Source organism: Mytilus trossulus, chromosome 14 (assembly GCF_036588685.1).
Source record: "Mytilus trossulus isolate FHL-02 chromosome 14, PNRI_Mtr1.1.1.hap1, whole genome shotgun sequence".
Taxonomy (NCBI): domain Eukaryota; kingdom Metazoa; phylum Mollusca; class Bivalvia; order Mytilida; family Mytilidae; genus Mytilus; species Mytilus trossulus.
In genome coordinates this window covers 27133958-27150476 of record NC_086386.1, presented here as the reverse complement: position 1 = coordinate 27150476, position 16519 = coordinate 27133958, and the positions used below count along the sequence as shown (strand labels likewise).

Genomic DNA, 16519 nt, shown 5'->3' with positions numbered 1-16519 from the left:
TAGTCTTTTTCTACCACATGAAAATGTGCCTGTCCCAAGTGCCTTAGACATCATCAGTAATCTATAATCAAGCTAATTTTTTTAATGTGTGTCAGTGGAAGAACTTTTATTACTATTACCCGTATGTCAGTTCCAACTTACCTAGCCTCAGGGTAATTTAGAACTTAATATAAGGTATAGATGATAGATATATTATTGCAGACCATATAATCATCTCAAACCTTTCAGTTATTTTAGGTTGCTGCCTCATAGATGCACACAACACACTTTCTTTTTTATATCAACACAACAACATCTTTTAAGTAATAACAAAGATAAATAAACCAAATAAGTTTCCCTTTCTTTTAATTTCTGACATGTATATATATGTACAAATCTTTGTACAATGTGTACACAAAGCTAATATATACATAGGTATCACATAAATATAGTACATATAAAAATTGCATAATGTTTAGTGTGGCAGAGACAACGAACACAAAAGTACAATGTTCATGATAAGTATAGATTTAGAAACAAATAAACAAATTTTGTCATAACATAATAATTTTTCTTTTTGAAAATTAGTAAGCTTTCTAAAATCTTAACAGTGATACGGAAATTGAGACAAATTTTCATAATAACAAAACTGTTCATATACAGAAGCTCTACGTCAATTGAATTGATTTGTGGGAAGAAAAATAGATGTTGAGAATATCCAAACAGGTCTACATAATTATTAGATGTCACTGATGTAAGAGTCAATTGGCCGAAAAAACAGACCAAACAAACAAAATAAACTGTACATAAATCCATTTAATCAGCAGCAATATATTAGGAAATAGTTTTCCAAAAGGAACCTTACAACTTGCATGAACGTTTGTATTTTAAATTATCAAACTATAAAACAAGACGCAAAACCCCTTTCATCAAAGAAACCTTAACTGTCAAATAGAATTAAAAACGTTACCCATTTTCCTAGTAAGATAATATATGAAACAAATATACAGTTCAGAAAAATGCTGCTGTGATATTTGACTTGATGCATGCTTTAATATTCAAAACAAAACAAAATAGGAACATATAAATAACAAATCATTGACATATAAAAACAAATAACATAATCAATAACAATTAACACAAAAATATTTGTGACAGCACTCCGTAAGTTTATTTCAGCCTTTGCATTCAGATAATAATAAATTACAGTTTGTATTAATAAACCAAGCTGATCAATTTACTAAATGTTTAACCAACTAAAAGACTACATTAAGTCAGCAATGTTAAAGATGCATGAGAAAAATGAATTGAAAAACATGAAATATCAAAATTCTATCCATTGCATTTTTCTTGACAGTTTTTTTTATTGTACCATAAAATTATAACAGATGTCATCATTCAAATTCTATTCTTATAATTCTAGATAGGGATTTGATCATTTATTTTCAGGCATGGAATGATAGACATTCAATGGAAGATATATTTAAAATTGCCTCACATTATTTTCTAATAAACAAGACAACGAATATTTAACATTTTTAATTATATATCTTACTTTCTAGATATTACAAACAGATTTCTGAACATTCGGTCTCCACTACAATCACACATTTCGGAAAGCACTTGACATGTGTGTCTTTAAAAGACACACATGTCAAGTGCTTTCCGAAATGTGTGAGTTTATATATATAATACAACTGTTTGGTGTGACATTAATGACGTAAAACTTCATGACATAAGTTTGTAAAAGCAAGATCCCTGTGCGTTCTTTATTATATTTAAAAGTTATAAAGGAATCAAATGAAGGTTTTTAATTCAAATTAAAAGAACACTTGTTTTTTCTTTTTTTGAGAAGATTGTCATGTACAATTAAGCATATTAGATTTCTATGTCATTACTGGAAAAAATCTGCTTTCCTAATCATTGTAATGAAAACAATTAAACTGAATTGACAGAAATTTTAGCAAAGTAATATCTAATGTTTAAGTGCAAATTTCAGAATGCAAGTTTTTATCCTTGTAGTATTCACCTAGTTGCATTATTCATATTAGTTAATGTCTTGCAATATGAAAGTTAATTTACAGTATCTTAATGTTCTTATTCATGCATAGAAAAATTAATTTCTCACAAAGACACATTTTTAAATATGTTTGGTAGATGCAAGCACATCATTACTGTAAATTTTTAGCACCTTTTAAACTCAATGAAAGATTTAATCAAATCTCAATGACAGCATTTACTGCTGGATAATTGTCATGTAAATTATTGTAAAGTTATTTGAAGGAAAGACTTCAGAATTTGTGAGTACCCTAAAACGTCTTTGTAAATAAAACAATATTAACCAGACTAGAATAAAAATCATTTGTACAAACAATAACATTATGATAAATTGTGATATAAAACAGCCATAAAACACAGCTTGCATAAATAAAACTTGCCATGAACAAAAATAATATTATTTGATTAGTTTTCAAGAGAAATATGTTTCACTGCAGCATACTGAGTCACAGAAAGATACAAAAAGTCACACAAGATACACACAGTCACATAAAGATACACATAGTCACATAAAGATACACAAAGTAATGTAATGATACACAAATAGATTTAAAGATACACAATGTCTTCTATTTTATCATGAACAATGGTGAAGATTGTTTCTTTGATGAGATTTTATGATAACACTATTGTTACCAGGAAAGTTCCCTTCACAAACTTTGAAATTCAGACAAATAGTTGAAATTGTCACCAACAGTAAATTATTTTAAAAAGAGAAGAATCAGGAAACGAAAAAGAAGTGAAAATAAAACTTAAAAGACAGGTGGTTCCTTTGAAATTGTGAAATTTAAACTCTTCCTAAATAAGGCACTCTACAGTATCAGATGACTTCAACATAAAACACAAGCTAATTTAATTTATTAAATGAACCAACATTTATTCTAATACCCAGTTGCAAACTTTCAATTCATAATATCTTTTCATATCAATACCTGATTTACAATAATAACAAAAATATTTGAAAGGATAGGTCCTTTTTTCAGAAAAAAAACCACCCCTAAAAACTAGTTTCAAAGATGTTATTTATTCAGTTGTTGTTGAAAACTACAAGAACTAGTGATCAGTATGTGACTGAGTAAACTTCGTGTAATGACAGGCTTAACAGCTTATACTAGTGTGTATGATTGAATAAGCTGGTTTTGTGTGAAAAACTGTTTGATCTGAAGTGACTCAAGAGTAAGCTGGTAAAATATGAAAGCCAAGCTTAACTGACTAGTATAATCATGTCAATCATAAATGACAAATGGAATGATTCAAAGCACAATATAACCAATCAGACATGGTACTGATGAAACTACTTCACAAAAGTCAATGAATACATTGCACATTATTATATCATAACTATTATAGTAGGTATTATTATAGAGGGGCCAGCTGAAGGACGCCCCGGGGTGCGAGAATTTCTCGCTACATTGAAGACCTGTTGGTGACCTTCTGCTGTTGTTTTTTTCTATGGTCGGGTTGTTGTCTCTTTGACACATTCCCCATTTCCATTCTCAATTTTATAAGCATTAACTCAATGTGATTATGACCTATAGTATGGACACATGCCTTTTTTTTTTAGAGAGAGATCATATATATCTTGATGTATTTTTTGTCCAACAATTTAAATATGTTAAACATCTTCTTTTATTCACATTAATATTTCAAAATAGTTCAAAATTGAACTAATAATGAAAATTGGATTAAAAAATTGATTAATTCTTAAATGACAATGGTATACAGCCATGAAAAGGTAAAGATATAGAAATTTAAAACAATTTTTCAATCAACTACTTATATTTAGGAGGTTGGAAATATTTTGATAAGGCAGCTGTATTCTGAAATTCTTAAAATTTGTAAGCATCAAACATTAGATTCCATTCAGAATCTCAACAAAAGATTTATTTCCATTATGAAGAAAAAGTTGCATTATTATAACTAAACCAAATAACCAATGAATTTTCCTAATCCTCACTGCCAGTAGGGCATGTCTAAAAATCAAATGTTCATCCAAATTCATTCTATTATTTAGATCTTTCATAATTCGACTTAGAAAAAAATTGAAACACATATCAAGCAGAGGTAGACTTGTATGATAAAATCTCTACATTAAAAACAAGCAATCTGTAAAACATGATGTACATCTATAAAAATACAATGGAACACTCAAAGCTCTGACTCAATTTTCTATCATATTCTAGGCAAAAGAGGTACAAATGAGGGGGTAGCTAGCAAGTCATTTAAAAAGGTACAATGGTTTGAACTTACAAAATTTGATTAACCATTTCCTCCATGAAATTTATTTTCATCACATACTTGATTCGGTTAAATTTTTTCAATAAAATCATAAGGTTTAAAGTATCAATTCTTGTGAAAAATTGAATATTTCATCAATTTCATTAAGTCAGATATTCTCATGATTATCCTTTATATATTGTATACAATTCTTTTTAAGTCTGATGCAGACATTTCATAGTGAAAGCGTTTCAGTTAAGGTACAACACAGGCGTCATCATGGAGTAAAGGGGGTGGCGTTAAAAAGCGTCATTATGAAGGAAAGGGTTAAATGATTAGTCACCAAAACATTGGAGCAATTGTCTAGCTGATCTAGGCCATTTGGATTCAAATATTGTATAGATTCCCACTGTATCTTTAGTGAAAATACTGTATAACTATTATAAAAATATCTACATAGCAAGTCTGTTAAATTAGAAAATTAAATTAAGTAAGTATCTAATGTCTGATAAAATTTTAACAGAATGGATTATAACAGTTACAAAAAATTTAATTTATAAGATTCTTTTTCATGATTCATATTAGATATTATTCAGCATATCACTACTACTTCATATCAAGTAATATTGCTCACTTGATACAAATGAACATAGAAGGCGAGATTTAATCAGCACTATATCTATCCAATCATTATAAATACATCATTATAATTCAGCAGACAGACTACAGACTTCTAGGTAAGTAGTACATCTCTCCAGCAAATTACAACTAAGAATGCAGTGTTCTAATTTGTGGATTTTCTTGTACTATAAAAGCCTGTATAATGCAGATATATTATTCTATCCAGTTATATGTTTATCTGCAGAAGGATCTATAATCCTTGTTGTGTGTTATATCCTTCATTTGCCTAGGTATCCATACAGTTTTTGATCACAGATTAATATTGCATTATAAAAGAAATATTGCATCAATCTATATATTCAACATAGTTTTCAGGTACCAGTCCTGTTTTTCCGTTTAATTGTCCTTCTAACCAGCCTGGCTCTTTGGAGGCTCGAACTGAAATCAAATAAAATTGAGAATGTAAATGGGGAATGTGTCAAAGAGACAACAACCCGACCATAGAAAAAACAACAACAGAAGGTCACCAACAGGTGTATACATTGATTTAATGTAATATCTTAATTTAACATAATTTATATGCTGAGGATCTCATCTATTTGTAATTAATTTAGTGTCATTATTGTATTAAAACCCGACAACATGATTGGTGCCATATTAGAACAGGATCTGCTTACCATTCAGGTGCACCTGAGAACACCCTCATTATTTGTTGGGTAAATGTTGACAGACTTTTGTTTTCCTTGTTGTGTTTTGTATACTAATGTTTGTCTGTTGTCTGTTGGTCGTTTTTCCATTTTTTTCATCAACTTAGAGTTGATAAGTTTACCTTGGTTTTAGTTTTGCTTAATCTATTTATGACTATTGAACAGCAATATTCTACTGTTGCCTTTATTTGAATACTCCTTTGGTTACTTCTGCCTTATATTTGACCTAACTCCTAATTAAACCCAAACAACAAATGTGAAATATTGCATACCTAGAGCAAAGAATGCTTAAGGTGGTACCCAACACCTTCACTAAAATTAATTTGGTTCGTTTAGTTTTCATAAAATTTTGACAAAGTGTTTACTTTGACCCTTTAACAAAAATATAAAAAATTCAAAAAATTTGAACCAATTTATCAGAAAAATTACACTGGTTATATGGCAGTTTGACAAACACTTATTTTGATCATTGAGAAGATTAATATTCCCAAATATAAAAAACACAACGTAATTAAAACATTTAGCTGATTTTACAGAGTTATCTCCCTGTAGTGTAAGGTACCACCTTAAACCCCATTAAATTCACGAGTAAAGGCAAACTATGATAGCTATTTTCTTATTGCATTGAAAAAACCTAGAGAACAGTCTATACTTTACCATTATATATGAGTTGATTTGGTTCAAACGATAATTCTGAATCATTCTCAGCTTCACATCGATACAGTGTTCTAACAGTTCTGTAACAGATCAATTTCAACTAAAGTTGATTATAATGGTTTATTCACACATATATAATTTCAATGGATTATGAAAATTTACAGCAGATTCCATTGAGTATGTAGCCAAAGGTAATATCTTTGGTTAGCTTGCTTGTTAACTGAACCGTGAAGTCATTGTTAGGTCAGGTATACTATCCTCCTTTCGAAATAGCATAGTTCAACAAACAGATAGATTGGTTTTCTGTCGGACTAGTCTATTCTTAAAGTAGGGAAGTTTACCTAACCTAACAATTACTTCACGGTTCAGCTAACAAGCAAGCTAACCAAAGATATTTCCCTTGGCTACACACTCAATGGAATCCGCTGTAAAACTGGAATATAATTTTCTTTGGAAACATAAATGATATGACCACCATTCAAATACTTTATTTAACAGGTGGTTCTATTGTGGCTAACAAGCATCCTCCTTTTATATGATACTCTTTGATTTCATCTTGATAATTTAAAGTAAATTTATTTGAAAATAAAATGTCAACATAGATAATTTTTTCCCTATTTTCTTGTTTCAAAGAGATTATTAGTATAAATTTCCTCAGATAGAATTTATTATACTTTTGCTATTGCACAAAATTTGCATAGATTGTTCATGAAAAGGCACTTTTTTGTTAATATAAAGTAACCTATGAGATAGAATTTTGAAAAAAAAATATGAGATGATAGGTTTCGAAACATGCTTTTAGAAAATTGGTTTAAAAATGTGTCACCAACCTTGGCTTCTGGCTACAAGTAAAATTGAAATTTTCTCTATCATTCCTGCATAAGCATTTATTATTTGAGTTATCTTTCCTTTAATGTTTTAATTTTGAGATTATTTGAACATACACCAATATTTGGTATTTGATAATTCAGTCTGAATAAACCATTTATTTATACCAATGCACAGTCTAAACCATTTATTTGGTCTCAAAATTTAGATTTAGGCAAAGAACTAGACCTATTGTGAACTGGTATTTTAAAATCCAAGATGGTGGTATACAGTTAGTCTACCTTAAGTCCATTTGCTATTAAATGCATATGATGATGGAAGTTTTTAACGACCTTGACTGGCTATACAGCCCTTGCACAGTTGGTATATGCATATTCAAAATAAGAACAAGTTATATAGAACCAGTCTGGTTTCCTGTTCATTAATCACAAACCTTTTGATAGGCTTAGGTTTTGTTTGATAACTGGCTATAGAACCAGTCAGACTTCCTGTTAAACTTCCTGTCATGCTCAATCCAGAGGAATTCCTACAATTATATAAAAGCTATTTCTAAGTCCCTCATTAAGTAAAACATATGTTCTAAAATGCTTTATAAGCCTGCTATTAATAGCATTGATAAAAGCACCATAGATAATTATGTTAAAGATGTCTTACTCTGTAAAGTAAGACTTGAACTGAATTATGAAGTCCTTTTTCAGTTGTTTTTTTTTAGTTGCTGTCCATAAGCATAACCCAACATTTCCTCTTATTCATTTTCCAATTAAGTGTTAATATCTTACCTAAAAAGTGAGAAAAATGTTTGTAAAATATAAACTTTCACAGATGTTGGGGTTTATCACAATTTTCAAAAAAAATATTGTATTTGTACTTTGTATATATATTATGTGTTCTTACATATATTGCCATGAATTAGGTATTCCTGATAGATGTGTATGTAATAATTTTTTACTTTAAAAATATGAACACATTTTAATGAAACAACCCTACTTTTTACACACAAATAACAATGACAGTTGTATATTTTCTGAAGTATAATTATTACTTTGTTAATTAAAAGGGATCAATATGAGCACTATAAATACAGATATATATTTTAGCATCCACATTATTTTGAAACATGTTAAATACACTTTTCAGAAATATATATTGTGCATTGTATAGGAGAACATGCATAATACATCCAGTACGTTATGTGATGGTATGTGTATAGATTTTCCATTCATACTTAGTACAATACAAAGTTACTAAAGTAAATGATAGCGGTAGAAATACATACAAGCATTTTACTTTTATAAACAGATAATATTTACACGACATAGTATGTTTCATCAGACTGTCATATAACTCCACTCACTAACCCAACCCTCCCATAAAATATCACCCCTCACTAACCCAGCCCTCCCATAAAATATCAACCCTCACTAACCTAACCCTCCCATAAAATGTCACCCCTCACTAACCCAACCCTTCCATAAAATGTCACCCCTCACTAACCCAACCCTCCCATAAAATGTCACCCCTCACTAACCCAACCCTCCCATTAAATGTCACCCCTCACTAACCCAACCCTCCCATAAAATATCACCCCTCACTAACCTAACCCTCCCATAAAATGTCACCCCTCACTAACCCAACCCTCCCATAAAATGTCACTCCTCACTAACCCAACCCTCCCATAAAATGTCACCCCTCACTAACCCAACCCTCCCATAAAATGTCACCCCTCACTAACCCAACCCTCCCATAAAATGTCACCCCTCACTGAACCAACTCTCAAATATCAAACACAACACCATAGCTAATACACAACAAACATCACCATGGTACATGTATCACACAAACACATCAGGTAAACTGTTACATAGCTGCTTAAATTTGATAGACTTTTGTAAAATATAAAAAAAAAAAGCTTGTAATGGTACATTTGTACTACAATGATTGAAGGACATACGTATACGTTAATTAAGATATATTGACTTCAAATAAGGAAAAATAAGTTTTTCTAATTTTTATATGAATTTTAATAATGTAGTTGGTTAAAAGGAAATTAATGTTTTATTCCACCTCTTTCTTGCAGTTTGAAAAAATAGAATATTCTTTACATAGATACATGGAATCATACATGTATATGTCCCCTTTGTTTTGTTTTTACAGGGCATATGATAATATATGTGAGATAGGCATAATGTTCTGAAAGGAATATGATATCCACAGGAGAATTTGGCATTGTGAAGAGAATATGATAAAATTGAGAATGGAAATGGGGAATGTGCCAAAGAGACAACAACCCAACCATAGAGCAGACAACAGCAGAAGGTCACCAACAGGTCTTCAAAGCAAAGAGAAATTCCCACACCGGGAGGTGTCCTTCAGCTGGCCCCTAAATAAATATATGGTGTTCACAGATAACTATGATGTTGGCACAGCTGGAATATGATGTCTTGTTCAACTTGTCAATTGGTTTCATCTCAACCAATCACATATGTGTTTATCAAAAGGCCAAGACAAAATATGACAATTGTCAGTTTGTAAAAGAGTTTTGGGGATATCTGTAACAATATTTTCAATAAAAGTAACTCTACTTGTTTATTGACCTATTTGTATCACAAATATATTCTTTAACATAGCAAACCATAAATTGATGTCAGATATATATAGGTCAATTACATTCATGTCTGGAGAGGAACCATATCAAAATAAACAATGCACATAAACAAAATAACATGCTTTTAATAAATTTATTAATATTAACTAATTGTTAGTTTAACACAATATTCTACTCATTCCCATAAAATTCAAAGTATCAATTATTACACTAAATCCAGCAAATATTTTACCACTTTAAAGACAGAGGGTTGAAGTCTGTTACAAGATATGATGATTTTCGGGGTAAGATATTACTGTAAATTCCGATATTATTGTATGCATTTATTATTGCGATTTCGTAAATTACGGGTAAGACTAAAATGCGATTTGAATTTTTGCAATATTGAGTATATATAAGTTTTTATTAAAAAAAAATGTCAAAATGCGAGTTTAAACTTATTGTGATTATAACCCTGTCACAGTTTTAGCAATACTTTCTGAATTTACAGTACATCAATCTATGATGGTCTAAAGATGACAAAGCTATGTGGTACTGATTAAGGAACATATGTCTCCCCTTCATCTACCGAGGTCACTCCAGCATAGGCATTCTAGTATTGGGAATCATGGCAAATAAGAAAACTAATGGGAGGCATCTTAAATGTTGTTTTCGTGTACTTGAGAGTTTTCAAAAGGGGCTGAGTATGACCTGACTTAGTGGCGGATTCAGGGGGAGGGTTCTGAGGATTGGAACCCCCCTTTTTTGGACGATCAATGCATTTGAATGGGGACATATAGTTGGAACCACCCCATTTTAAAATGCTGGATCCATCCCTGTAACTAAATCTTAGGTGCATAGAAAACATTCTGGCATGTAAAGCAAGAACAATGGGGTATTGTGTTGGACATGAATTCTTCCTTAAAAATTAATTATTGATTTTTAAGTCAAAGTTAAAGGAAGTGTTCAGAGGTCATCTTTAATGGTACATAACACATTGCATCGGGATGATACAGGCATGTGTCAATATTCCAAAGCTTATGCTAAAGACAGAAAATTACTTAACTTAATCTCAAATTCTCAAAACACATCAAAAATATCAAAAAAGTTATGACCAGGAAAATAAAATGTTCCAAAAAAAAGTCAACAAGTTTGACTTATATTAAAGGTAAATGTCACATAAAGGTAATGATACAAAACTCAGACTTATAGTTATACACCTTAGTCATGTAAAAAAATAAACCGTTTTTGACAGGACAAAGTTGTTTGAAAATAAGAAGAAAATCTACAATGTAGTTGAACTTCACAAGTCTTCCTTTTGTTGAAAGAGAGACAAAATAATACTAAAATCAGGGGTGGATCCAGGTATTTTTAAAAGAGGGGATTCCAAACCCAGGACAAAGGGGGGGTTCCAGCTATATGTCTCCATTCAAATTTATTGATCGTCCAAAAAAAAAGGGGGTCCAACACCCGGAACCCCCCCTTGGATCCGCCACTGAAAATATATTGTCTTCTTAGTTGAAAGGGAGACATATAATGACTGTTCCTCTTATTATATTAAATGTTGGTCAAGCAAGTCAAGTATCAATAACGTCACTGATATTGTCAATTGCCTTGAGCTGCTTATTTTGAATACAGACAATACTTTGAATTTTATTAACAAAAAATACACAATGCAAACATACACAATAAACAAAGATGGCGGCTTACATAGAGACATGTGGGGTATCATGGGATCCACGTTTCTTCACACTTCCACTACAAAACATAAGCGTCACAATGCAGCCAAACATAATACCTAGCAGTTAGTAATAAATTATCTCTACTCTTGATGTTAAGATTACAGCTTACTCTTAAACTGGCCTAGCCAATCAGGAACAATTACAGGGGTTAATATAACAGCTACTTGTAGCCAATCAGGAACAATTACAGGGGTTAATACAACAGCTACTAGTAACATAGGTCTAGCCATTCAGGGACAAGGGGTCATAAGATTTGTTTTCTGATTCCAACAATTAATATATCTATCACTACATGTAAATCTACCATTCTAGTATAAGTATTCATTCTCATATCGACACCATTTGTTAGAACGGTTTAATAATATTTAATTATAAACTATCTAAAGCTTCATTTGACATTCTATGACACTTATAAAGTAGGAAATTCCAGCAGGATCTTAAAAACCAGTCGTAAGTTAGAAGATGGAACATATCAGAACAGAAATAGACTGGTTTATGCATGATTCAGCCTAAAATTTAAATGATTTTATTTATTTCAAAATCTGTCGAGTTACATGAATAGTTACTATGAGAATTTGAGAATATAAACAGCTCCATGTAGCTTAAAGCAAATACAAGTTGCAATAAGCATGATCACTATTGATCTTATTTCTCATCTATATCGAAAAGATTCACAACAGAAATTACTACTCTTATATTACAAAAGTAAAACTTGTATTTTCTCAATTCAGGAGGGGAAAAAATTAACATAAAAGTGCAGAATAAGTACAAAAATCTATCATTTTCTAAAAAAAATAAACTGTTCATAAAATAATAAACATAGGGTAAAATAATTGTGTGATTTTTAGGTGTCAGACAAACCTAGAAACTCGTTTTCGAAGTGGTTTGCTATGAAGGTATTAAAACATGTAATGTATTAGTTATTTTTTATATGACACTTTACCTACAAACTATTTTTTAATAAGGAAAAGATTTATATTCATATTTCTTTCTTATAGATTTGACTTTTTACTTAATTCATTGAAGATATTTCAAAAATCTTTTTAAAATCTTTTTTTTTTAATTCCTTTGCTTTGCAGTTAAAATTTTTAAATCTCAATCTCTTAATTACAATTATGAATATCAAGCAGTCAGTAAAACATGCATATATCATCATTTTCACTTCAAAAAATATGTTTCACTCTTTGGTTGAAGTCAGTATTTAGAAGACATTTACAGACATAAAGGATAATTTCTATGCAGGATATTAGCACTAGCTTACAATATTAAAAGTTTTACTTACAACATAGGATTATCTGCTCCTGCTATATTCAATGCAAATCTATTTGCTGAAAAGAGAAGAAACTTCCATGTTAATAGTTCTTCACTAATATCTGTATACTGTGGATTCATTGTAATTCATTGGATATAATATTTCATGGGTTTCTTACACACAGGTGATCAACACATTCAAATGTTTATCACATTTAAACTTTCTTGAGGCTTTGAATGAAGAGATTGGCAAACCAAGAAATCGAATATCTAAAGAAATGAGAGTTTTCCTCAATCCATGAAAATTAATGCCCATGAAGATAATTGAATCCACAGTATTCCATATTAACAGTGGTCATTTTCAGCAGAGATTTTGGAACTTGAGCACCTATGTCTTCAGGTTAATATCAGTTTTACATGTGACATACATGTTTTCTCTGTTTTTGGAACCATCTAATGAATTTGATCTCTAATTAAAATATATCTTGGGTTCCCTAAGAGAAACATGTATGGTAGCCCCTACTGCATCCAAACATCCTCTGTGGAACTTCTTTCCCTATAGATCCTAACTGTAAAATTTAAATGAACAGACAGATCAGTTTATTGTTGACTATTTGTAAAGCATTTGACTCTTTAGCTTCTTTTAACAATGAGTCTTCATTTTTTAATGTTCAAGACATTCTATGTAAATCTTTATCAAATAAATGAGGGATCTATATACCCTATTATACATACCTAATGCATTAACATTGCCATATTCTGGTACTCCTGCATTGCCATACATATTGACAGGTTTCCGAGGGTTCTCTGACATTGGTATTGAGTTGGATAAATGATTAGACTGACTTGAGTTTATAGACTCAGAACTACCACTACTGCTTTCTGTAAATAAATACATATATATTGTAACTGAATTCCAACGGTATGTATATATAAATGGTGATGTTATTAATAAATCTGAAAACAAAACTTGAACTATTTTTAAAACATATGCTATCAATTCACAATTTCAGAATCTAATGCATTATGGGTGGAATATACGCCAACATATTTTGATTGATTTAGGAACAACATAACATAACATCATTAGCCAAAAATCCATTGTCTGTACACAAAATTTAAGAATATCATAAATCATTCACCCATAGACCTTTAGTTTATGTAACGGCAAATTCAGAACTTATAACAATATTTAATTTGTATGGGCATAATTCCATTAAAAATATACAAATGAAATAAAACACTTAAATCTTCTATATGTTGGACAGACATACAGAATGCAATGCCAAACAGACATCTTGTAAAACTGTTCTGACTCAACACACAATAAATGAAACTGAAAATTCAAACAAAATGAAATCAAGTTATCTGGGCACTCTTATCTCTTTAATGAGGGAGGTAAATCCGCCAACTTTTTCCCTTAGATTTTCTACAAACCTGCCATTGCTGGATTATAAAATTCTATAGGTTTCTCTATAGGTCTAAACTTTTCTATGGGTGGAGGCGGAGCTTTATTTGCATAGACTGGTTGTGATGTTGTTGGTGATTGGGTATTTGCTGACAACATTGTGTGATTGACACCTGGAGTAAATCTGTCTGTGATAATTGTTCTTTTACTGTTAGGAACCATCTTAGTATCACCTGTATTTACTATTTCTGGTTCATCTGGTGCAGACCCAAAAATCTGTAATCAAAAGTAATATTATTTCATCTATGATTTTTTTTGCGTTCTTTGTTGAAATTCTAGTCAATTTTATGTTGATATCAAATTGTTTTTTTTCATCTTAAATTTGTCCATGTCTAATGTTATAGGCCTTTTACAGGGCAGTCCTTTTTATCAATTAAAAAAATGATATAAGATTTTGAGAATCCAATGTCTATTAAACATCATAACAAAGTGAACAGTTGTACAAATGGTTTTGAAAGTAGTTCTCAAAACTGAATACCTTAACTGAACATCATATAAAAAAGATGTGGTATGATTGGCAATGAGACAACTCTCCACAAGAGACCAAAATGACACAGTTAAGGTCACCATACCGCCTTCAACATCAAGACAAGCCCGTACTGCATAGTCAGCTATAAAAGGCCCCAAAATGACAATGTAAAACAGTTCTAACAAGAAAACAAACGCCTTACTTATTTTAAAAAAATGAACAAAAAACAAATATGTAACACATAAACAAACGACAACCACTGAATTACAGGCTCCTGACTTGCGAAAGGCACATACATACATAATGTGGCGGGTCATGCATTACTCATAAGAATCATTGAAGTTTAACTTGTTAGTGCCTACAAGGTATCATGACTATTCATACAAATAAACAAATTGACATTGTCATATATGGTCAAACTAGTATAACCCAACCACATTCTGTATATATGCCTGTATCAAGTCAGAAGCCTGTAATGTAGTCAGGAAGTCGTTTGTTGCTGCATAATATATTTGTTTTTTGTTCAATATTTTATAGATACACAGGCTGTAATTTTATTGTTTTGAAAAGATTTACATCTATCATTCCCTTTTATAGTTGGCAATTTAAGAATTGAATGCTCTTTTTGTAAATTCATTAGGGGTGTAGAAGTATTGACCAAAAAAATGTGTGCAGGGTTAACGCTTTTAAAACCCTACAAAATTACAAAAAGAAGCATTTAATATTTATAATAATTTTTTTGAGCTAGGAACATGTTTCTTTAAATTAGCTGTGCATTTTATTGAGGGACCTTGTGTCATCATAAATGTTACATTTCATTGTGTAATGAATGTTAATTTCAAAAAGAGGAGAGATTGCTATTAACCAATCAAAACAACGTATCATAATGAAACATACATGCAATATGATTATTGTTGAAGGCAAAGGGTGAACTATAGTTGTTAATTTCAATGTCATTTGGTCTCTTATGCAATCATACCACATCTTCTTATTCTTATATTATTTGACTATTTGTTTTTGCTATAAACTGGTTCTTACTTTTTCATAGTTATTAATGAGAATTTCTACAACAATATTAAGGAATTTAATGTCCATTATAGCAGCTACTGTTTCTTCCTCTGCTTTCATCAGTGTAGGACCAAAACATACTCCAAGGTTAGCTACTGTCATTAAATTCTTGTCTGAAGATTCTGATACCCTAAAATATAATATACAAGTTTTGCAATATTTTTTTTTCTCAATCGAATAGAAATGGAGTTAAAAGTTACCAATTTTCCTTAAGTCTTTGATTTGAAAGTAATCTTATGGCAATCGTCAACATATCCTTACTTTAATATAAACAAATAATAACAATTTCCTATAATTTAATTTCGATGTGACAAGAATTCTCAAATGTAATTGTGTATTCAAGACAAGGTTAAAGTTCTCATCATGAATTTATCTTAAAATAAAATACTGACCATCAACAAGTGGTTTTTAACAATGTCTTAATGAGATGTTTCATCATAACTATAGTGCAACATTAGACTTATAAGAACTTAACACTCTTCTAGCACTCAGGTATATAATGGTAATAAGACACCATAAAATAATCCAGGATGGTGCAACAATTTAGTCATATACCATTGATGCCTTAAATTCAAAAACTATTGCCTGCATATATCATTGTGTATGTCTACTCTATGCAAACCTCTCTTTTAATTTGTTAATTTGCAATATATACAAATTTTAATGGTATAGATATATTACCACTTACGTTTTTAAATGCTTTATTATTATTTGTAACATTTCAAAATTTTTCTCTGGTAATTTGTGAACTAATGTGTGAATGTCATGTATCCGTAATGTCTTTGCTTCTTGTTCTGAAAGAGTAAGATCAAACATACATTTCAAGTAAATTACACTATTCTTCTAAAAAGTTCAAATGTGACAACAACA

At 30.5% G+C, this 16519-nt stretch overlaps 2 protein-coding genes across 6 annotated transcripts in view; one reads left to right on the top strand and one right to left on the bottom strand.

Annotated features, from left to right (window-relative positions):
• The window catches only part of LOC134696162 (zinc finger protein 330 homolog), a 310551-nt gene that overhangs the window by 247393 nt on the left and 46639 nt on the right, over positions 1-16519 (top strand). The gene's annotated exons all lie outside the window — the stretch shown is intronic.
• LOC134696846 (rho GTPase-activating protein 26-like) overlaps positions 329-16519 on the bottom strand; it is a 51720-nt gene continuing 35529 nt past the window's right edge. For 4 of the 5 annotated variants that reach the window (XM_063558797.1, XM_063558800.1, XM_063558798.1 and 1 more), the window contains 9 exons: positions 16338-16443; positions 15620-15779; positions 14082-14328; positions 13380-13526; positions 12676-12721; positions 11362-11409; positions 7501-7593; positions 6240-6319; positions 329-5313 (listed from right to left, as the gene is read on the bottom strand). In XM_063558797.1, coding sequence (XP_063414867.1) covers positions 5222-5313; positions 6240-6319; positions 7501-7593; positions 11362-11409; positions 12676-12721; positions 13380-13526; positions 14082-14328; positions 15620-15779; positions 16338-16443 — 1019 coding nt within the window. In that variant the 3' untranslated portion in view covers positions 329-5221. The remainder of the gene's footprint in view (positions 5314-6239; positions 6320-7500; positions 7594-11361; positions 11410-12675; positions 12722-13379; positions 13527-14081; positions 14329-15619; positions 15780-16337; positions 16444-16519) is intronic. The other variant, XM_063558799.1, reaches the window with a different exon arrangement.